This window comes from Monodelphis domestica, chromosome 2 (assembly GCF_027887165.1).
Source record: "Monodelphis domestica isolate mMonDom1 chromosome 2, mMonDom1.pri, whole genome shotgun sequence".
Classification (NCBI taxonomy): Eukaryota; Metazoa; Chordata; class Mammalia; order Didelphimorphia; family Didelphidae; genus Monodelphis; species Monodelphis domestica.
This window is the reverse complement of record NC_077228.1, coordinates 373,295,038-373,319,634: the sequence shown is the minus strand read 5'-3', so window position 1 is coordinate 373,319,634 and position 24,597 is coordinate 373,295,038. Positions and strand designations below refer to the sequence as shown.

Below are 24,597 nucleotides of genomic sequence, written 5' to 3'. Positions count from 1 at the left end.
TCCATAAAAGGAGGGGAGGTCTGAACTGGATGACATCTCCTCCAGGTTCCTTCCACTTCTGAGATTCTTTGATTAACTAATGAATTAATTTAGATCCATGTTTATACTTCTACTGTCAACTATAATCATTTGCAATCTCTATGGGCTCCCAAATGCTCCTGGTGGTTAAGTGATGGAGTACTTGAATTCCGTCACTCTTTGTATGGGGGGGTCAGATTCCGGGGTCTCGAGGCAATGTGGGCATGGCTACGATGAAAGCGATGAGGGACATAGAGACAGAACAGGCTTCTGTAACGAGTCAGCCTTCTAACTCCAGCCCCAGACTGCCCACTACAGATTTATCTTAATTATTCATCCTACTCATGATTAATGTCTTCAAAGGGGTCTAGGCTTCGAACACTTGCCCGAGGCTTGGCTCCCCTTACCAAGCAGCACTAAACGCGGAGAACCAGACAGTCGGGCAGAGCTGGTTCCTTGAGCCTGTCACCTATCAGAGTCAAAACCAATTTCCAGAAGAGGGTGGCAGTGTGGGTACATGTAGCGTCATAGGCTGGTTTAAATGTCATTAATCCGTCTTAGAGTTACATCAAGTGTGTGAGGCTCTCTTGTTATTCCTTCATATCCTGGACCTTGCTGGCAGAGGATCTCACAGAGGCTAAGAAGTTATTTAAAATAAAAATGCCAAAGAGACCTTAATGAATGTGTCAGTTGTTCTAGTCTATTTATTGGGCTGTTGAGGTCTTTAGCAAAAGAGTGAAAAGGAAGATATTTCCCTTCCTCTCTCCTTGTATTAACAGAGCCACATTCTCCCAGGTGATTTTGTTTTCACCACTGAAGTCTACTAAAGCAGGATTTCAGGCTCTGAGTAACTGACACTCAATAAGAGAACCTGAAAGTTTAGAAGAGAGTAGACAAGAGAACCTGAAAGTTTAGACGGTAATTACAGGTTTATTACAATTCAAGTATGTTGTAATACGCATAAAACTCAGGATTTTATTGCCCCTAATTGATTGATTTTGGTACAAAGCCTTCTACTTTTGTAAGTGGTTTTTTCTTTCATTAAAGACATATTCTTATAAATATAGTTTCAGCATGGAACAGGAGCCAATTCCCTTTTCATGTGGCGTGGCTTTACACATAGCTAAAAAGCCTGTTACTAATAATCTTCGAACACATGGATTTTAATTTTTTTGATGGAATAAAGGTCAAAATAAATATTTAAAATATGAAGCTGTAAAAATTGCTTTAACTTACTAATCCATGCACTCTTTGATAGGAACTTGAGATACAGGATCTATGGTCCAAAGGATAAAGTGCACAATAAATCTATATACTAGTGGAAAAATAATTAGTTTAATTTCCACAGTAAAGCTTTTTCTCCCCTACATCCACATTTGTCCTGAGCTTTAATCATCTGTAAGTAAGAATCACTTCTTGCTTCTGTCACCATCATTCCAATATTGTTCAGTTTGCATTTCTGTGAGTCGGGAGATTGTTCGATGAAATGCAAAGATTTCCTCTTCTCCCGTAAACATAGAAAGTGATTCAGCTGAACCCTGGAGGGGAGAAAACAAAGTCAAATTCTCACAACCCACGACAAGTACTCAAAGGGCATTTTTACTAGTTAACTTATTCTAAAGTATCACATTATGTCTCAAAATATTTCATAATTCCTCAAAATATTTCAAGTGATAGTATCCAGAACAAATTACCAAGAAAAAAGTAGCAAGGCAAATATGTTTTTTAAATGGTCTTTGGTGTTAAAAGGAAGCCAAGACATAAAACTATGAGCTAAAATCGAGTTTCCCTCTAAAAATTTTCCAAAAGGAGTTCTTAGGCAATAAGGGTATGCAAAGTAATAATAATGGCATTGTGGAAAACTATTACTACAACAGTAAATTAGGAGAGGCCAGAGGACCCAGAGGAATTTTGACATATTCTTTTTTATTTTTTAACATTTGTTTGTTTCTTAAATTTCGAATTCCAAATTCTTTCATTTACTCTTATCACCATCCTTCTCCCTAAGACAGTAAACAATATGATGTGGATTTTACATGTTTAATTGTGTAAAATATTTTCCATATTAGTCACATTGTGGAAGAGATCTCAAACAAAAAAGAAGGAAGAGAGACAGAGACAGAGAGAGAGAGAGAGAGAGAGAGAGAGAGAGAGAGAGAGAGAGAGAGAAAGGGAGGGAGAGAGGGAGGGAGGAAGGAAGGAAGGAAGGAAGGAAGGAAGGAAGGAAGGAAGGAAGGAAGGAAGGAAGGAAGGAAGGAAGGAAGGAAGGAGTAAAATATAGTACATTCTAGTGCATTCAGACTCTAATCAGTTCTTTCTCTGGATGTGGATGTTATTTTTTATCATGAGTCTTTGGGACTGTTTTGAATCATAATACTGCTGAGAACTTAGTTGTTCACATTTTTTTTTAATCAAACAATATTGTTATTGTGTACGATGTTCTCCTGGTTCTGCTCATTTCACTTTGCATCAGTTCATGTAAGTCTTTCCATATTTTTCTGAAATTCTTCTGCTTGTCATTTCTTATGGCACAATAGTATTCCATTCCCAACATGTACCATGGATTGTTTAGCCACTCTCCAATTGGACATCCTCTCAATTTCCAATTCTTTGCTACCACAAAGAATTGCTCCAAATTGATATATTTTAAGGTACTTGTGCGTTCTTGGAACAAAGCAAAACATTTTCATTTAGGAGCAGCTAGGTAACTCAGTGGTTTAAGAGCCAGGTCTAGAGGGAGATCCTGGTCCAAATCTGGCCTCAGACACTTCCTAGCTGTGTGAACCTGGGCAAGTTCCTTAAGCCTCCTTGCCTAGCCCTTATCACTCTTCTGCCTTAGAAGCAATACACAGTATTAGTTTTAAGAGAATTTTAAAAAATCCATTTTGTCAAACTGAAGAGGAAAAATTCCATTTGTGGTTTAAGGACTCCATAAGGTAATAGGATCAACAATTTAGAGCTAAGATGGAACTCAGAGGACTTCTAGCCAAATCTTCTCATTCTACAGATCAAGAAAACTGAGCCCAGGAGATGTGAAATAACTAGTCCAAAGGATCATGGAGGTAGTAAGTTGCAGGATTGGTATTTAAACCCAAGTCTTCTCTTTTCACTGTACCTACTACTCAGTGGTTCCTTCCTTTGTTAAGAAAGGCTGCAGAGGCCTCCTGTCTCTATGGCTGTGACATGTTTTTTGGTTTTTCTTTTTTCTTTTACAGGGGATTAAATGAACTAGCCATGACTTCCCTCCCCCCTTCCCTCCCTTCGTCCCCTTTCTCTCTCTGTCTCTCTCTCAAACCCTTATTTTCTTTTTTAGAATGGATGCTAATTATCAGTTCCAAGGCAGTGGAGTAGTTAGGGCTAGGCAGCAACTGGGGTTAAGAGATTTGTTCAGTGTTCTACAGCTGGGAAGTGTCTGAGGCCACATTTGAACTCAGGTTCTCCTACCTCCAGGCTGGCTCTCTGCCTCTGAGCCTCTGCCCCTGCCTGGGGTCATTCTGAGGTGTCTGGGTTTAGTAGTCACCTTTTTTTGTCTTAAAGTTCAATTGTGGGGGTGCTGGAACATGGCTTGCACACTAAGTCTAATTCATACATTCCAATATTAATTTTGTGCTAATTAATAGTAAAACCTCTTTATATCTTCTTATCCTTTAGGACATAATGGATTCTTGGAGTTCTACAAATGGCGAGTTCTCTTTGGGATGCATCTATAAGACAAGTCACTGATTTACAACAGACTCTTAATGACAAGCCATTTCTCAGATGACGTTCTGCTTTCTGATCTTTTCTACCTTAAAGAAGTGGAGATCTGAGATACTATCTCATCTGAACTGAGGTCTGTGACAAGAAACTAAAACCCCGATTTTTAAAAATACACTCATATCAACAAGCAAACCGACAAAAATCACATGATTATCTCAATAGATACAGAAAAAGCCTTTTACAAATACAACACCCATTCCTACTGAAAACACTAGAAAGTATAGGAATAGAAAGGCCTTTCCTAAAAATAATAAACAGTATATATCTAAAACCACCAGCAAACATCATCTTCAATGGGGATAAACTAGATGCATTCCCAATAAGATCAGGAGTGAAACAAGGATGCCCATTATCTCCTCTACTATTTGACATTGTACTAGAAACACTAGCAGTAGCAATTAGAGAAGAAAAAGAAATTGAAGGTATTAAAATTGGCAATGAGGAGACCAAGCTATCACTCTTTGTGGATGACATGATGATTTACTTAAAGAATCCTAGAGAACCAACTAAAAAGCTAGTGGAAATAATCAACAACTTTAGCAAAGTTGCAGGATACAAATTAAACCCACATAAGTCATCAGCATTTCTATCTATTTCCAACACATCTCAGCAGCAAGAATTAGAAAGAGAAATTCCATTTAGAATCATCTAGACAATAGAAAATACTTTGGAATCTATCTGCTGAGACAAACACAGGATCTATATGAACACAACTATAAAACACTCTCCACACAATTAAAACTAGATCTAAACAATTGGAAAAACATTGATTGCTCATGGGTGGGATGAGTTAACATAATAAAAATGACAATCCTACCCAAATCAATTTACTTATTCAGTGCCATACCCATTGAACTACCGAGAAACTTTTTTACTGAATTAGAAAAAACTGTAACAAAGTTCATTTGGAAGAACAAAAGATTAAGGATATCCAGGGAAATAATGAAAAGAAATGTGAAGAAGGAGGGCCTAGCAGTACCAGATCTTAAACTGTACTATAAAGCAGTGGTCATCAAAACAATATGGTACTAGTAAGATACAGAAAGGAAGATCATTGGAATAGACTTGGGGTAAGTGACCTCAGCAAAATGGTGCATGATAAACCCAATGATCCCAGCTTTTGGGACAAAAATCCACTATCTGACAAAAACTGCTGGGAAAATTGGAAAACATTATGGGAGATATTGGGGTTGGATCAGCATCTCACACCCTACATTAAGATAAACTCAGAATGGGTGAATGACTTGAATAAAAAGAAGGAAAGTATAAGTAAATTAGGTGAACATGGACAAATCAAAACAATTCTGAGGTATCACCTCACATCCAGCAGATTGGCTAACATGACAAAAATGGAAAGTAATGAATGTTGGAAAGGATGTGGCAAAATTGGGACAGTAATACATTGCTGGTAGAGTTGTACAAGAATATTCATAGCTGCGCTCTTTGTGGTGGCAAAAACACTAGAAATGAGGGGATGCCCTCTATTTGGGGAATGGCTGAACAAATTGTGATATCTGTCGGTGATGGAATATTATTGTGCTCAAAGGAATAATAAACATGTGAACTGGAAAGACCTCCAGGAATTGATGCAGAGATAGAGGAGCAGAAGTAGGAGAACATCATACACAGAGACTGATACATTATGGCACAATCTAATGTAATGGACTTCTCTACTAGCAGCAGGGCAACGATCCAGGACAATCGTGAGGGGCTTATGAGAAAGATGCTACCCACATCCAGAGAAAGAACTGTGGGAGTAGAAACACAGAAGAAAAACAACTGATTGATCACATGGGTCGATGGGGATATTACTGGGGATGTAGACTCTAAATGATCACTCTAGTGCAATTATCAATAATATTGAAAGAGGTTGTGATCAATGACACATGTAAAACTCAGTGTAATTGCGTGTTGGCTTTGGGAGGGGGGTGGGAGGAGGGGAAAGAAAGAACATGAATCATGTAACCATGGAAAAATATCCTAAATTAATTAATTAAATAAAAATTTAAAGGGGAAAATAAAATAAAATATATTCAAAGAATAGAAATATATTGCTTGAAATGTTATCTTGAAAATGTAAAAAAAAAAAGACAAGCACCATCAATGCTAATATCTCAGTATGGCTTTTACAAAAATAACTTCAAGAGTTCATAGGACACAGGTCTAGGGTACATCTCTACAAAAGGATTCAAGTGACTATTGAAAACAGGATTTCATTTGGTCGACCATAATGACCTGATTCTCCCAGGCCCTGAATAGACTCTTATTAAGAGGTGATTCTGTGGAGTTAGGAAACAAAGCTTCGGACAAAACTGGCCAGATTAAAGTTTGGCCCCTTTAAACTGGTGAAAAATACTGTTATGTCTCTTTTGGTAGAAAGAAATATTAAGTTTTTCTGAATTGGATTTAGCCTTGTTTCATATTAATTAATTTCAGATTAATCCAATTAATCTAAGGCCCTGAATAAATGAACAGACACTGTGGTGGCCTGACCTGTACTCCTTGATTCTTTTTTTTTTTAAGCCCTTACCTTCTGTCTTAGAATCAATTCTGTATATTGGTCTCAAGTCAAAAGAGCAGGAAGGAGTAGGCATTGTGGGTTAAGTGATTTGTCCAGGGTCACAGAGCTGGGAAAGGTCTGAATTTGGATTGGAACAATTGGCCTTCCATATCCAGGCCTGGGTCTCTATCCACTGAGACCCCTCGCTGCCCCCTCCCCTTTATTTATTTATTTATATAACTTGGAAGTCTGCAACATTTCTACATGACCTCATTTGAGCCTCAGCACAACTGTTATCATCCTCACCTTGTAGGGCATTGCACTTGTCCAAGGGTCTATCTAGCTCCATCGGCGATGGGCACCATGCAAATGCACCCAGAATAAATATATACCATATATATATGGTATAAATTATCTGTCACTGGTCTTAGGAGGAAGCAGTGAATCAAGAGTTAACTGCACTGCATTCCATCTCCTAAAGTGTTGCCTCCATAGCAGACCCAAACCAATTAATCTGTTTTCTGATAAAAGGAGATTATGTTAATATCGCCTACCTGGCTCAGGCCCAAATCATCCATCAGGATCCTGCTCTGCTCCGACTCACTGTCATGATGTTGATGCAAAAACAGGCTTGACAGAGGACTGGATGCAGAACAAATGATGCGTACCTGGAACACAGAAATGAAAGAAAACGGGGCAGCAGTGCCGTCCTTTGATCTTACACAGGAAGGAAGGGACACATCTTTTACCCAACTGAAAACAACTCCCTCACACTGTCCTCGTCATCTAAATGTTTCCTTTTCTGGAGAATCCATCTAATTTTCTCAGAAGTTTTTGTTAGTTCTAGAAGGACTGAAGGATAAACACAGGCACTTTTTGATTTCTGGAACCAGGCAGACATTTGATTCCTTAGAGACATTTGCCTGGCTACTTCTGTACTGCCAAAGTAAATGGCCAGCACACTATCATGGCATTATAGACCATGTCTTTATTGCCATCCAGAGCACTGAAACACTAGCACTATTATACTATCAAGGAGCCTTTAAAAAAGAACTCAGCTTTACACTATTTCCTGATTACATAAATATTTGAGTGTGCCTATGTAATCAGACATAGGGTACAGTTTTCTATCTTTCATGAGTTCTTTTATCCATTAGCTCAAGTATGACATGCCCTTTTTGTTGTTTTAAATATTCTGATTTTTGTTTGAATCACATTCATATAGGCAACTCTGTAAGCAGTAATTTACAAAGAAGGGGCTAATCTGCAATGGCAAAGGAAGATGCTCATTGAAGGTCTCCTATAACAATGAGTTCACAGGTCCAGTCCCAATCCATTTATACCGAATCAAGGTGGTAACACTTACTCAAATATCTATTCATTCAATAGTTATATGAGAGAAAACAGAAAAAAAAATCCTGACCCTTTCAGAGTTAAAACTACCTGAAAAGACAGCGTCATATTTTAACATGTAGTACAGATGCTGAACATCCAATATCCAAATGAGCTTTTCACCTCATCTGTGGTACTTGAGCAAGATTCCCCTCCATTCAGAATATGAAACACAATGATGGCTCCTTTCCAAAAGTCAGTCACTTTCCATGACTGCATTCTGGAATCATGTTGGCTGAATAGTGTCTTGCTAAGTCCTCAATTTATGAATAAAGATAATCTGTCATTTATTCTTTTTTTTGAAGATCAAATGAGTTAATATTTTATTTTCCTCCAATTATATGTAAAAACAATTTTAAATATTCATTTAAAAATTGAATTCATATTCTCTCTCACCATCCCACAATGCCTCACACTCCTACCCATCTTAAACTGTAAATAATCTGATAAATATTTATTTTTCCCCAATTTATTTAGATTATTTTTCCATGGTTACAAGATTCATGATTGTTCCCACCCTACTTCCTTTCCCCCTCCCCAAACTGACAAGCAATTCTACTAGGTTATCCATGCATCATTGTTAGAAACCTATTTCCATGTTACTCATATTTGCAATAGAGTGATCATTGTAAAAATGGAGATTTGAACCCCGGACTTTAATCCCCATAAGTCCTTGCTCTAGTTCCCAAGATGCCCTCTAATCTCACCTGCGCAGAGAACAGAAATTATTTTTAAATCGACTTTGCCTTCTGCTAGCTCTCTTCCTGCTTGCGCTTCCAAGCACACAAGTCTCTCATGATGTAGTGTAAGTGAATGGGCCATTCGGCCCTCCTAGGCATGTGCTTTCTTATTTTGTATTTTCTTTATTTCTTAACCTTTAATAAACCTCATAAAAATATACTTTTAGCAGAGAAACTAATTTTAACTGCTACATCATTTAATGCCAAAACCATGTGATTGATCTTATGTTTTTTTTCTCTGTATTTCTACTCCCACAGTTCTTTGCATCAATTCCTGGAGGTCATTCCAGTTCACATGGAATTCCTCCAGTTCATTATTCCTTTCAGCACAATAGTATTCCATAACCATCAGATACCACAATTTGTTCAGTCATTCCCCAATTGATGGATACTCCCTCATTTTCCAATTTTTTTGCCAACACAAGGAGCATGGCTATAAATATTTTTGTACAAGTATTTTTTCCTTTTTCTGATAAAGACTTTAAATTTATAATCATGTAAAACATTTTTCCATATTTATCATTTTGTTGAAGATATCTTAAACAAACAAAAAGCAAAATACAGTATGTTTTGGTCTGCAATATGTTATTATAAAACATTTAGCACAGCCTCACACATAGTAGGTGCTATATAAATACTATTACATGTATATATTTATATACATGTGTATAAATAAGAATACATATACACATTTGCATATATTCATATATGTAACCTGCTTACTATTACTTCCTACTATGTTGTTATAATGCTAAAAAACAATGCTCAAACCTTCCCAGATTTTTAGCTTTATATTATTATAGTTTGAGATCTGGGACTGCAAGGCCACCTTTTTTCACATTTTTTTCCCATTATTTCCCTGGATATCCTTGATCTTTTGTTCTTCCAAATGAACTTTGCTATAGTTTTTTCTAATTCAGTAAAAAAGTTTTTTGGTAGTTCAATGGGTATGGCACTAAATAAGTAAATTAATTTGGGTAGGATGGTCATTTTTTTTTTTGGATTTTAAACATTATTTTATTTGGTCATTTTCAAACATTATTCATTAGAAACAAAAAATCACCTTTTTTTCCCTTCCCTCCTCCCCTTACCCCTCCCATTGGCAATGCGTGATTCCTCTGGGTATCACATGCGTCCTCAACCCAAGTCCATTTCCATGCAGTTGGTTTCCGTATTAGGGTGTTCATTCAGAGTCTCTCCTCGATCATATCCCCTCCACTACTGTAGTCAAGCTGTTGTCCTTCCTTGGTGTTTTTTCTCCCACCTTTTGTCCTCTGCTTGTGGATAGTGCTTTTTTTTCCCCTCCTTGATCCCTGCCTGTTGTTCAGGGACAGTGCATTGAAACTAATGGAGAAGTCTATTACTTTCGATTGTACCAGAGTGTATCAGTCTCTGTGTACAATGTTCTCCTGGTTCTGCTCCTTTTGCTCTGCATCACTTCCTGGAGGTTGTTCCAGGCTCCATGGAATTCCTCCATTTTATTATTCCTTTGAGCACAATAGTATTCCATCACCAACATATACCATAATTTGTTCAGCTATTCCCCAATTGAAGGGCATCACCTCATTTTCCAGTTTTTTGCCACCACAAAGAGTGCAGCTATGAATATTCTTGTACAAGTTTTTTTCCTTATTATCTCTTTGGGGTACAAACCCAGCAGTGCTATGGCTGGATCAAAGGGCAGGCAGTCTTTTATTGCCCCTTGTACATAGTTCCAAATTGTCCTCCAGAATGGTTGGATCAGTTCACAACTCCACCAGCAATGAATTAATGTCCCTACTTTGCCACATCCCCTCCAGCATTCATTACTTTCCATAGCTGTCATGTTAGCTAATATGCTAGGAGTGAGGTGATACCTCAGAGTTGTTTCTATTTGCATCTCTCTGATTATAAGAGAATTACAGCACTTTTTCATATGCTTATTAATAGTATTGATTTCTTTGGCTGAAAACTGCCTGTTCATGTCCCTTGCCCATTTATCAATTGGAAAATGGCTTGATTTTTTTGTACAATTGCTTTAACTCTTTATAAATTTGAGTAATTAGACCTTTGTCAGAGGTTTTTATTATGAAGATTGTTTCCCAATTTGTTGCTTCCCTTCTAATTTTGGTTACATTGGTTTTATTTGTACAAAATCTTTTTAATTTGATGTAATCAAAATTATTTATTTTACATTTTGTGACTCTTTCTATGTCTTGCTTGGTTTTAAAGTCTTTCCCTTACCAAAGGTCTGACATGTATACTATTCTTTGTTCACTTAATTTGCTTATAGTTTCCTTCTTTGTATTCAAGTCATTCACCCATTCTGAGTTTATTTTGGTGTAGGGTGTGAGGTGTTGATCCAGACCTAATCTCTCCCACACTGTCTTCCAGTTTTCCCAGCAGTTTTTGTCAAATAGTGGATTTTTGTCACAAAAGCTGGGATCTTTGGGTTTGTCATAGACTGTCTTGCTGAGGTCACTTACCCCAAGTCTATTCCACTGATCCTCCTTTCTGTCTCTGAGCCAGTACCAAATTGTTTCGATGACCACTGCTTTATAATGTAGTTTGAGATCTGGAACTGCAAGATCTGGAACTGTATTTTTTTCATTATTTCCCTGGATATCCTTGATCCTTTGTTCTTCCAAATGAACTTTGTTATGGTTTTTTCTAATTCAGTAAAAAAGTTTCTCAGTAGTTCAATGGGTATGGCACTAAATAAGTAAATTAGTTTGGGTAGGATGGTCATTTTTATTATGTTAACTCATCCTATCCGTGAGTAATCAATGTTTTTCCAATTGTTTAGATCTAGTTTTAATTGTGTGGAAAGTGTTTTGTAGTTGTGTTCATATAGTTCCTGTGTTTGTCTTGGCAGATAGATTCCCAAGTACTTTGTATTGTCTAGAGCAGTGGTTCTCAACCTTTGTAATGCCATGACCCCACAATACAGTTCCTCATGTTGCAGTGACCCCAAACCAAAAAATTATTTTGGTGGCTACTTCAAAACTGTAATTTTGCTACAGTTATGATTTGGAATGTAAATACCTGATATGCATTATGTATTCTCATTGCTACAAATTGAGAGGTTGAGAACCACTGGTCTAGAGTGATTATAAATAGAATTTCTCTTTCTAACTCTTGCTGCCAGGATGTGTTGGAAATCTATAGAAATGCTGATGACTTATATGGGTTTATTTTGTATCCTGCAACTTTGCTAAAGTTGTTGGATTATTTCGACAAGTTTTTTAGTTGATTCTCTAGGATTTTTTAAGTAGACCATCATATCATCTACAAAGAGTGATAGCTTGGTCTCCTCATTGCCAATTTTAATACCTTCAATTTCTTTTTCTTCTCTAATTGCTACTGCTAGTGTTTCTAGTACAACAATAAAGATGATAATGGACATCCTTGTTTCACTCCTGATCTTATTGGGAATGCTTCTAATTTATCCCTATTGCAGATGATGTTTACTGATGGTTTTAGGTATATACTGTTTATTTATTTTAGATATATACTGTTTACTTGTTTTAGGAAAGGCCCTTCTATTCCTATACTTTCTAGTGTTTTCAAAAGGAATGAATGTTGCATTTTGTCAAAGGCTTTTCTGCATCTGTTGAGATAATCATGTGGTTTTTGTTGGTTTTCTTATTGATATGGTCAATCATGTGGATGTTTTCTTAATATTGAACCATCTTTGCACTCCTGGTATAAATCTCACCTGGTCATAATGAATAACCCTCGTGATCACTTGCTAGAGTCTTTTTGCTAGTATTCTGTTTAAGATTTTTGCATTTAGGTTCATTAAGGAGATTGGTCTATAGTTTTCTTTCTCTGTTTTTGACATGCCTGGTTTGGAATAAGTATCATATTTGTATCATAAAAGGAATTTGGTAGAACCCCTTTGCTTATTATGCCAAATAGATTGTGTAGTATTGGGATTAGTTGTTCTTTGAATGTTTGATAGAATTCACTTGTGAATCCATCAGACCCTGGGGATTTTTTCTTAGGGAGTTCTTTGATGGCTTGTTCAATTTCTTTTTCTGATATGGGATTATTTAAGAATTCTATTTCTTCTTCTGTTAATATAAGCAATTTACATTTTTGTAAATATTCATCCATATGACCTAGATTGCCTTATTTGTTGCTATGTAATTGGGCAAAATAGTTTTTAATAATTGCCTTAATTTCCCCTTCATTAGAGGTAAGGTCTCCCTTTTCATTTTGGATACTGTGAATTTGGTTTTATTCTTTCTTTTTTTTTTAAATTAGATTGATCAAGTACTTTGTCTATTTTATTTGTTTTTTCAAAATACCAACTTCTAGTCTTATTTATTAATGCAATAGTTCTTTCACTTTCAGTTCTATTAATTTCTCCTTTAATTTTTTATCTCTAATTTAATTTTTATCTGGGGATTTTTAATTTGTTTACTTTCAAGTTTTTTGATTTGCATGTTAAATTCATTGACCTCTGCCTTCCCTAATTTGTTAATATATGAACTCAAGGATATAAATTTCCCTCTGAGTACTGCTTTGGCTGCATCCCATAGATTTACAAAGGATGTCTCATCATTTTCATTTTCTTCAATGAAATTATTGTTTCTGTGATTTGTTCTTTAACTGATTTTGGAGGATCATATTATTTAATTTCCAATTAATTTTTTATTTGGCTCTCCATGTACCTTACTAATTGTTATTTTTATTACATTATGATCTGAAAAGGTTGCATTTATTATTTCTGCTTTTTTTTGCACATTTGCCATGTTTTTATGCCCTGGTACATGGTCAATCTTTGTGAATGTACCAGGTTATCCTGAAAAGAAGGTGTATTCCTTTTTGTCCCTATGTATTTTTCTCCATGTATCTACTAACTCTAATTTTTCTCTTACCTCTTTCTTATTTATTTTTTGGTTTGATTTATCTAGATTTGATAGAGGAAAGTTCAGGTCTCCCACTAGTATAGTTTTATGATCTATTTCCTCCTTCAACTCCACTAGTTTCTCCTTTAGAAATCTGGATGCTCTACCATTTGGCGAATACATGTTGAGTACTGTAATAATTAAAAATAATAATATTTCTTTCTACACAGAGATATATTCCAAATAAAGTTTATTAGGAAGGGTAGATAATCATTCCTAAGTAACCTGACCATGTGGTAACTAGCTGGCCTATATCTTCCTACTCCCCCTCACCTGCCTGCTCTGTCTCTTCTCCCCATGCTTCTCCCATGGTCTTCTTGTCGGTCCCCCCCTGCCGATTCTCCCCAAAACTTAACTTTTATTGACGTCTAGAACGTACACCAACGCAATCCTGGCATAAACCTACGCAACCCTGGTGCAACTGTGATATGTCAGGAATATTTGATAGACAGGTAAAATTACTCAGGAAGGGGGAGAGGATGAGCTTCCTTGACACAGTACTGATATTTCATCATTGTCTATACTGCCTTTTATTGTAACTTGTAATTGTAATTGTAATTTTGTAAAATTGTAATTACCTTTCCTATCTCTTTTAATCAGACCTATTTTTACTTTGGCTTTGTCAGATATCATGATTACAACTCCCGCCTTCTTTTCCTCAGTTGAGGCCCAATAGATTTTGCTCCAACCTTTAATTCTAACCCTGTGAGTGTCTACCTTCCTCATGTGTGTTTCTTGTAGATAATATATGGCAGGATTTTGGTTTCTAATCCACTCTATTTGCTTTTGTTTTATGGGTGAGTTTATCCCATTCACATTCAAAGTTATGACTGTCACTTGTGTATTCCCCAACATTTTGATATCCTCTCCTGGTTCTGCCCTTTCTTCTTTCTCTATATGCTATTAAAGAAGTGGTTTGCTTTTAATCAGTCCCCCTAATACCCACCCTTATTGTGCTTCCCTTTACGCCCCCTCCCTTTTTGTTCCCTTCTTATTTTGGGGGGGTCTGTTAAGTTCCCTCCCCCACTCTTTTTCCCTCCCTTTTTGTACTCCCTGCCCCCCACCCCCGGTTTTCCCTTCTTACAATTGATTTCACTGAGAATATGGTTTAAGTATTACCTATTAGCACTCTCTTCCTCTCCTTCTTATAATAGTATTATTCCCCTCCCCTTCCCATGTGCCTCTTTATGTGATATAGATTATCCTATTCATCTTATTCCTTCAAGTTTCTCTTAGTGCCATCTTCTCCTCCCCTCCCCCCTTTTCTTTTTTGGCATACCATCTTATACCATGAAAATATAAAAGTTTGATAATGTTTTCACTCTTAAAAATCTATTGGTGATCTCCTAGTATACATGGCTCTCCTGAAGCATCAATTTTTAAAAATTGAGTCTTATCTTGAATCTTACTTTCTTCACACCCTTACTTCCTTCACCTTCCTTTACTACAGTGGACTTTCAAGAGTGAAAAGTACTGGCAACAGCAAAAATAGAAGGTGACTCAAAACATTTTAATACTCTGCAAGACCCTCAGAACTGTTGTAATCTAAATTTGAGCCCACTCTTCCCAATGGACACTATGTATCTTTGGGGGTGAGTTTGATCGAGTTTATAAAAGCAAAGGTTTATAGCAATTGCTCTTACTGTACCATATTAGTAAATGCCTTTGCTAAGAGCTAATTGTGCCTGAAGACTAATGGCTAATAAGAAACATACTAGTGGGGGCTTCTAAGTTTTAGTATTATGAGTATAGACCCACAGGATTTTCCCTAAAACAAAGGGAGTAGCTGCCCTCTAGGGACCCAAGCATAGGTAGGAGTTGAGGGGGAAGCCCCATAGGTGGTGTACTCCTATTAGAATCTTTGGGGGGGGTCATATTTAAATTATAAAGAGGCCTTTCGGAAGCTACTTTCACAAACTACTTTCCTCATTTAAATTTTCCCCTGTGAGTTGTAGAAGGAAAAGCCTCAGCCTGATACTTTCAAGGCATCTGGTAGTTAGCAGAGTTATATCTTGCTGTATATTGCAGGATTTATTTTGTTCTCTAAATCTATTTAATCCTAATACCCTACACTCCAATAAAATTTGTAGGACAAACCTTTGGGCTCTAAACTTTATAGGAAAAGCACCAGAGAAGAGCAACAACTCATTTCTAGAGACAGAGAAAGAGAAAAATGGAATGATTACTTCTGGTATAGGAGCTTTTCTGGATTTGTGACCCAGGTCTTATCTCCTGAATCATAAAGGTGAGGATTTATTGCATCAAGTTCAGGGAAAGGGTGTAATGGGATGCAGTGGTTCAGTTTATTGGGAACTAAGTAGACAAATGAAAGGATTGTTAGCATGACTGGGCTCAGTTCTTGACTTGAATACCCTTATTCCTAATGATAAAGGCCAGGAAATAATTAGGAACAATAAACCCCCAGAGGATGGCAGGTCATTATCATGCTGGTGCCTGGGCATTGTGGCAACAGGCACATTAGTCATTTCCTTTTTCATTATGTCTTATAGAAGAAACAGGTTCTTCATATCATGGTGGGAGAAACACCCTGTAGCAGGGTCTTGCCCCAAGAATGAGAAACTCAAATGCTGTTCAGTCCAGAAGTAAGAAAATAATTTCATTTGAAGAAGAAGTTTAAGGTGGTATAGAGCCTAGTAGCTGGTGGAATAGTTTAGGGGCTAATCAGATAGCCTTAGAGCTGATGGACAAGCCCACAGGTGAGTAGCCTCTCTGCAGGTGAAGGAGCAGCAGCTCCAACTGTAGAGTAGCAGCTACAGGTGTTGAGTAGCAACTCCTCTGTAGAGCAGCAGCTTCCATGGTCTGGGGATCAGGCTTGGCATATTTATTAGGGTCTGGGGACTACTCATCTCCCATTCCAGAGAAATTTTCACCTCTCCCCAGATCCCTGGAAAATGGGCCTGGCCAAATTCAAGGGGAGGTGTGTTTTGGAGGTTGACACGTATGTCATAGGAAATAAGAAGTATATGCAAGTTTGGGAGATCCTTCTGAAATGCCAGAGTCTGCAGTGCACAGGTCCCTTGCTCCTCATTGTTCATGCTATCATTTATCAACATGGGAGAAGTTTCCCTATACTCCTGGAATGAGAATATGGGGAGGGGATGAGGCATGTTGTTACCACTACAGATAATTAATTCTATCTTACAGCTCTAAACTAAATATAAAACAATATAAATAATTAACAAAACAGATTTGGCCCAAAGCTGATACCCAGGATAGAATATTACAGATCCAGGACACAGAATGGGTAACTACAGGTTTTGTGTTTGATGTTTAACTAGGGCTAACTGTTGAGATGTGCAAGGTTTCAGAGTATGAGTCTTGTTCCTATTACTACCTCTCACTGCCCACTGTCAGCCCCCATCACTAGGGGCATACTTTTCCCTCACTCTCTCTCTTCCCTGAGGTTAAAATTCTGGTACCTTTTATCTTTCCTCAGGGCAGATATTCTTAATCTTTCTTGTATTAGGGACCTTTCTGGCAGTCTGGTGAACCCTAAGGATTCTTTCTCAGAATAATGCTTTAAATACATAAAACAAAGTGCAAAGGAAAGCAATTATATTGCAATAAGTTATCAAAATATTCAAAAGAGCAGGTCAGAACCCCTTCCTTAGAGGCATGATTCCCCTTTTGTCATACTTTCAACATTTTTTTTCTTTTCCCCACCTAGAAGGAGTCAAGGTAAGTTCTTTTCATAGTCACAATACACAGCCAGATGTCTCAGGCTACCACTGGCTGCTACCTCATCCCTTGCTGACTTGTTGATGGTTCTACAGATGGGTTAAAACCCCTTCAAATTTGTGCTTAATTACTGTGCTGAGGCCTCTGCGAGGCATGCAAACACTGGTAAAATAGCCCAGGTGTGTAATCAATCATTTAGCTTTCTGTTTGTTTAAAACCGCATGGAATGCCACAAGCCATTTCACTGGGACTCTATAACTGTGTTAATGGGATCATTTTCCACCAAGGAGACCAAGGCATTTGCCGAACTAAATTTTTGCTGAATGAACCAATGATACAAAAGATAAAATCCCTTATAATGTTCTTACATGGGCAGGAAGATTGAGGCTATCAGGCATTAGTCAGATGGCCATGTTATATATTATTTACACAGGGCACATCAGGTAGCCTGCAAGATCATTTACCCTCTGGCACACTGAGGAGGTTAATTATGGGGTTTACGGATTCAAGTTTTAACATACCAAGTTGGGAGAAAATTTGTTTTTCTGCTCACCTTAAATTCATAAAAGTTGTCAATAAGAGTTATGAATCGTCGTGCTTGGGACCGGTTAGCCAGTGTAAATTGAGGTATGTTTCGTAAAAGAACTGTATCATAATTCTTTGATAGTTCCAAATAGTCACTGGCTCCAAGAGGCTGCAATTAAAAAAATTAAATGTTTTAAAAATTAAAATAAATTAAATGAACATAACTTACTTCCTCTGGAAATTGTTCCATGAGAGAAAGTCATTCAGATTATTTTTCTCTTTTTTATTCATGTTTCTACACCTAAGATTTTAATAGCTTTAAAATGCAAAATTAATTATATAAATGTTGATCTACAAAGTTATATTTTCAATGCCTGTTTCAATTCTGGGTAATTCAATCTGGTTGGTCTGGGACCTATAAATGAACTGGAGATTATCTCTGACTTCTGTAACATTAGAATCTCAGTGGGATACACTTATCTAACTTTTAATTTAAAACACGATCAGATCTTTTATTAAAAACACATTCTCAATATAGTGTTATATTGCCTCAATAGTGAAAGAGAGGAAAAGGGAAAGAGAAATATGGTAGGGAGTAGTACAGTGTCTCTAATGATGACCCTCCCAGATTCACTAGTCAGGAGGCTTGCCTGCCTTGGAAGAACAAAGACTCTGTTTAGTAACTTCATTTCACCATTCACATTGTCTATCTACTTTAATTAGACTAGATTTAAACTCATTCTGTTTAATTCCTTCCTACAACTAAATTTCAGTTACCACTTCAAGATAAGTATAATGATTATTATCTAATATCATACCCAGCATCACTGCATAATTTTGAATAGAAAAATGTTTCAGGATAAAAGTCACAGGCAAATACATTTTGTTAATTATACAAATAAATTGTGGTAAATTATTAACCTCTGTGAGAAATGCTGGAGAATATCAATGACCAAAGCAGCTTGTGACTTCTTAATATAGGTATAATGAAAATAGAACTAGGAATTCTAGAGATTGGAGCAAATTCCATTAAATTGACAAGGGGGTGGGGGAAGGTAAAGGATAGTTAATACCAGGACAGTCTTGCCAGGAGAGGATATAGTTCATCCCCCAGGCTACAGTCTCAGCTTGTTTGGTTATCCTTTGTACTTGAAGAGGAACAAAATGACATAACTTGTGATATCTTTTGACTTGCCCGTAAAATGGATTTAAGTGAGGCAGAGTCACACAAAGCCATCAGCCTCAATCTCTCTTCCAGAGTCCTGAAAGGCCAGTGGCAAGGCAAAAGTCAAGACGACAGGTGATGGCTTGGGATGCAGTAGATGACCTTGGCATCTTTGATATCTCACCAAATTCAGAGTGCTCTACTGCACCTGTTTCTGCCATCTATTTTCGTGGCCACTGGAACCAACTGCTCTCATGTGTTCCTTCTGCCATCTTCACATACAAGGGGTAGATAATCTTTCCCCTCTCCCCCAACTCACTGATGGGTTTGAGATTCAATCTGGCTGCTGCACATACTATAGCTTTTTGGAGCCACAGGTGAGAGCTGGGTGGCTGGTGAACACCAAAGGAGGAAAGTGTTCTTGAAAAGGGCTCAGTAAGCCCTCACCTCAGAACATCCCAAAGAGCATGACTGAGAACCCTGGAGCTCCTAATCCCTGGGAGTGGCAGCTGAGTAGTGGGAGAAGAAAGCCGCCAGGAAAGAGGTTCCAGTGGATTGAGGTTCTGGGCAATGCTGTGGAGTTGGGGAAGAAGTGGTGATTCAAACTCTGTTACCCCACATTTGTATCTGGAGGCAAAGGGAAAGAGAAATATGGTAGGAAATATGTCCAACTTTTCAAAGTCAAGGTGCTTAAGTGACTTAAAATTACTCCAAATTAGAGCTTACTTCCTTTTTTATCAGCAGTAGGGACCTATGAGTATGAAACATGTAAAACATTTTCTTACTATTTTAATCTACTGGGTTAGTTTTGCTGAACTGTGTTTAAAATTTTGTTATGAGCAAAACATGTTATGTTATGCATTCTAGAACAGGTTGGTGGAATGGGGGATATAGAAATTAGAAAACGTAGGGGATATAAAAACAAAAGATAGTAATAAAATTTGATCAAAATACTAAAAAAAATGTTGCCCATTAAATCTAAAAGTTTGTCTCTGAAATAATTAATTTTACCCCCATTCTATAGTAAACAACCTATACATCCTATATATCTGCTCAAATTCTGAAGGTAACCAGAGTCAGTTAGAAGAGACTTCAAGAGTTCATTTATTCTAACCTATACTTGAACAAGAATCTGCTTTGATAAGTCATCATTATCTAACTGATAAAGAACATAGTAACTCCAAAGCAGTATGTTTGTACTGTTCTAATGCGCCTGACATTTAACTGAAATACTATCTTTTGGAATTTCCAGCCAATTTTTTTAGTTCTGTCCTTTGAGGCCAACCTGAACAAGTCTAATTCTATTTCTAAATGAAATTACTTCAAATACCTAAAGTCAATTATAATTTCCCTTCACATCACTATTCTTATTTTTTTCTTCTGAGTTTAAAGTGTATGGGTTTGGAGCCAGAGGACCTAGGTTCAAATCTCACTCCTGTTATAACCAAGTCACTTACTCCCTTCCTCCACCTCCCCACCTCCATCTTTAGTTTATTCTGCTATAAAAAGAGGGGACAATGATAAAGGGTGGAGGGAGCCAAGATGGAGGAATAAATCAGAGCACCTCCATGTCACCATGAGAATCCTCTCTGACCAATATTAAAATATTGCCACAAAATGAATACAGAAGTAGAGAGATAGAATGGGGAAAATTATATAACATAAAGAGTCATGAAAAAACTTTATAGAGAGGAAAGGATAAGGGTGGTGATGGGCAATGCTTAAACTTTACTCTCATTGTAACTGGCTCAGAGAGGGAAAAAGAAGTATAGTCAGTGGGGTATATAATAATATAGTAATAAGGTGAAGGGCTATAAATAGGAAGTTCTCAGATGAAAAAAATAAAAACTATCAATAATCACATAAAAAAGTATTCTAAATCCCTCCTGACTAGAGAAATGCAAATCAAAATAACTCTGAGGCACCACCTCATACCTAGCAGATTGGCCAATAAGGCAGAAAAGGAAAGTGATAAATGTTGGAGGGGATGTGGCAAAATTGGGACACTAATACACTGCTGGTGGAGTTGTGACTTGGTCCAACCATTTTGGAGGGCAATTTGGAATTATGCAAAAGGGCACTAAAAGACTGTCTGCCCTTTGATCCAGCCATAGCACTGCTGGGTTTATACCTCAAAGAGATAATATGGAAAGACATGTACAAAAATATTCATAGCTATGCTTTTTGTGGTGGCAAAAAATTGGAAAATGAGGGGATGCCCTTCAATTGGGGAATGGCTGAACAAATTGTGGTATATGTTGGTGATGGAATACTATTGTGCTAAAAGGAATAATAAAGTGGAGGAATTCCATGGAGACTGGAACAACCTCCAGGAAGTGATGCAGAGTGAAAGGAGCAGAGCCAGGAGAATATTGTACACAGAGACTGATACACTGTGGTACAGTCTAATGTAATGAACTTCTCTACTAGCAGCAATTTAATGATCCAGGACAATTCTGAGGCACTTATGAGAAAGAATGCTATCCACATCTGAAATAACCACTGGGTTTAGGGGATGGGATTTATTTATTTATTTATGATTTATTTATTTTATTATATATATAATAAAATATTATTTATTTATTAATTTAGGCCAATAACCTGGTTTGGGAAGGCTACTGAAGTCCATGCAGGCAGAGCCAGACCCTGAGATAATACATATACACAGAACCCTATGTTATAAAATAACAGGTTTTTTAATATAATAAGGACAGGTTAGAAGGGATTTGGATATACCTTACTATAATAATAAATATCTACACCTTCCCAGATCTACAAATCTCTCCACAGAGATTACTTCTGAGTGGTTTCCTTACTCTATTCCTATACTCACTATATAACCCCAAAATTACTATACTTAACTAAACTAATACTAAACCTCTCTTTGATAATCTAAGGAAAAGGATCTGTGTGCAAGTCTGACAGGGCCCAACAATGGTCTCATGATCAGCTGTTAGTTGTCACAAGAGCAATACAAGAACACAGCAAGTGTCAAAAGGTCAACATGTACAGGATAATCCAAACAGCAGGTAAGATGTGATGAACAAGCAGTCACATGCCACATAGCTAATTCTCCTCAGGTCCACCCAGAGGAAAAAAGCCACAGCCCTAGATTTAACTTTCTCCAACAGCAGCTGCTCTCCCCAGAATTCCAGAACTCAGCCCTTTGCTGTCAGTCTGCAAACTTACACACATTTAACTTAACTTTTCATATAACACATCCACAGAAAGAACTGTGAGAGTAGAAACACAGAAGAAAAACAACTGCTTGATCACATGGGTCGATGGGGATACGATTGAGGATGTGTAGACTCTAAATGATCACCCTAGGGCAAATACAAATAATATGGAAATAGGTTTTAATCGATGACACATATAAAACCCAGTGGAATTGCTTGTTGGCTATGGGAGGGGGTGGGAGGAGGCAAGGGAAAGAACATGAATCATATAACCATGGAAAAATATTCTAAACTAATTAATTAAATAAACTTAAATTTAGAAAAAAAGAAAAGAACCTTTAAAAATAAAAATGGTCAAACTTTTAAAAATTAAAATTTTGTTTTTGCCTCTCATCACCTATGTCTCATTTGTGTTAACTCCATCTTGGCAGGGTCACAGGTTTTTACTGACCATGTGTCAAATTGCTTTGGGGAAAAGATGACCACACATAGAGTTAAGAGAGTCACAGGACTCCCTGGACATTTACTAGCTATGTGACCATGGACTTAATCGATTATTCTCTCCCCTCATCTGTAAAATGGGGATCCTAATGCCTAGAGCATTCAACTCGCTGGGTGGTGGTGATGGTAAAAGGAGATAATGTAGGTATAGTACCTTGTAATCCAAAAAGAATATAAATGCTAGCTATGATTAAGCAAAGAGAAAGGAGAATTCTGTATCACCATAACAGAGACAAAGTTGAAGTGACAGTTTGAGGCTTCCTACATGTAGTTCAGACTTCACAAAGAACATTCTAAAACCTAGTTTGATAATATCAAAGCCTTTCCACTATTTGTGACTTTCTGCACCATTTTCTAACACAATGCTAAGAATAGTTCTTTATAGCCTAATTTAGATCACCTTAGAACAGTGATGGAGAAACCCATCAAAAGTATCAGAGAAAAACATGCCTAAGTATTTTATCCTGACTTTAAAAGGGAAAGGGAGGTTCTCCCCAATGATGGAGGCCTAGGAAAAATATTACCTAACTTCTTAGGGATATAATGAGGGTACATCTGACTTTAGAATCAATTTGCTGTCACTAGTAATGGTCTTCTACCAAACAAGTAAACTTGTTCCCTGAAACAACTATACCATTTACAAATAATCATTAAATATACCAACAACGGAAAACAGAAACAAGAGGAACAAGTTTGACAAGACCTAGCCATCTGGATGAAAGCTTAGATGTGCAATCAGTGGGTCACGTGTGTCACACACAAAGAATACAAGCTGGCCTGGATGTAGCAAGGCATCCTAAGGAAGGACAGGAGGCCAACTGGGCCAGGCAAGCCAAACCACCACTCCTGTCTTGGTCATCATCTCCCCTCAAGCATTAATGGAGACAGAAAAGAATCCTGAGCCCAAGAGCTTTGGGAATACCCTAGCAACAGTTATAGAGATATAGAGTATACAGAGCCTGGCAAGTGCTCTCAAAGGTGCTGTAGCTACAGCTACTGAAGACCCAAAAAGGAAAGTTATTGCCATCCAAGTTCTTGGCACTTGTCAAATGGTTCAATATCAGAAATGATTGATTTTATCAGTGGAAGTGACATTAAAACATTAACATTGACGTTGCAGCTGTACCCTAAGCACCAGAGGCCTTTTCTATATGATTTATAGATGAAACCTTCCATATGTGGTGTCACCATACTACAGCTTCTTGAGAGTAGGGACTCTCTTACTTTTCTATTTGTATCTTCTGAGCTTAGCATAATGCTCTGCACATAGTAAGTGCTTAATAAATGCATTATTCATTCATTTATCTCTCTGGGTCATGTACACACCTAAGCAATATTGAATTTCAAAGGTTCAACATACATGAGCAGTTGTTAAATGCTTGAAGGGGCAGATTTAACTCATGAATAAACTCAATCTATGCAAAATATAATAATATAGAATACAGAAAAGGCAGCCAGGTGACACAGTGGATAGAGTGCTGGGCCAAGAGTCAGAAAGACTCATTTTCCCGAGTTCAAATTTGGCCTCAGACTCTTACTAGCTGCGTGACACTAGGCAAGTCATTTATCCCTTTTTGGCTCACTTTCCTCATCTGTAAAATGAGCTTCAGAAGGAAATGGCAGACCACTCCAAGAAAACCCCAAATGGGTGAAATGACTAAAAATACAGAACTACTAGCCCAACTTGTTTCAAGATACAGAACCATTAAACCCTTTCCAAAAATCAATTGATATTCACTAGATAGCCACTGAACACTTAGTACTGTGGGTTATGGAGAATTGAGAAAAACATGAAGAGGACACATCCCCCTACTTGTCTGCACTTTACCATTACAAAATCAAATGCATGCATACTTCTATTATGCACTAGTTGATCTTATTATATAATCATACCATAGTACAAGGCACTTTCTGAAGCCATAATTAATACTGTGAATTCACAATTCTGTCCTATGAATAATTAAGGTATTTGATGATTTTCTGAGTACTAAATGGCACTTCAGTTAGTGGTATCCTTGAGTGTGTTATTCTATCTCAAAATTCAAATAGTATTATCTGATGCAGATTTTTCTTATGATAATGATGACAGTCCTCATCCTCCTACCTGAGCAATTAAAAAGTTTAATAGTCTTTGATGTAGCTGGTTATCTGAATAATTTTCTAAACAGGTACAATTACAATCCACTTATTTGATGGTTTGTGCATTCTCTACTATTGTTTCAAA

The 24,597-nt window shown here is 37.2% G+C and overlaps 1 protein-coding gene across 2 annotated transcripts in view; it reads right to left on the bottom strand.

The window, feature by feature from the left end:
* Window positions 1–928: 928 nt before the first annotated feature.
* AFG1L (AFG1 like ATPase) overlaps window positions 929–24,597 on the bottom strand; it is a 240,805-nt gene continuing 217,136 nt past the window's right edge. The window contains exons 11-13 of one of the 2 annotated variants that reach the window (XM_001368423.3): window positions 17,557–17,697; window positions 6,832–6,945; window positions 929–1,556 (exon numbers count right to left, since the gene is read on the bottom strand). In XM_001368423.3, coding sequence (XP_001368460.1) covers window positions 1,428–1,556; window positions 6,832–6,945; window positions 17,557–17,697 — 384 coding nt within the window. In that variant the 3' untranslated portion in view covers window positions 929–1,427. The remainder of the gene's footprint in view (window positions 1,557–6,831; window positions 6,946–17,556; window positions 17,698–24,597) is intronic. The other variant, XM_007484405.3, reaches the window with a different exon arrangement.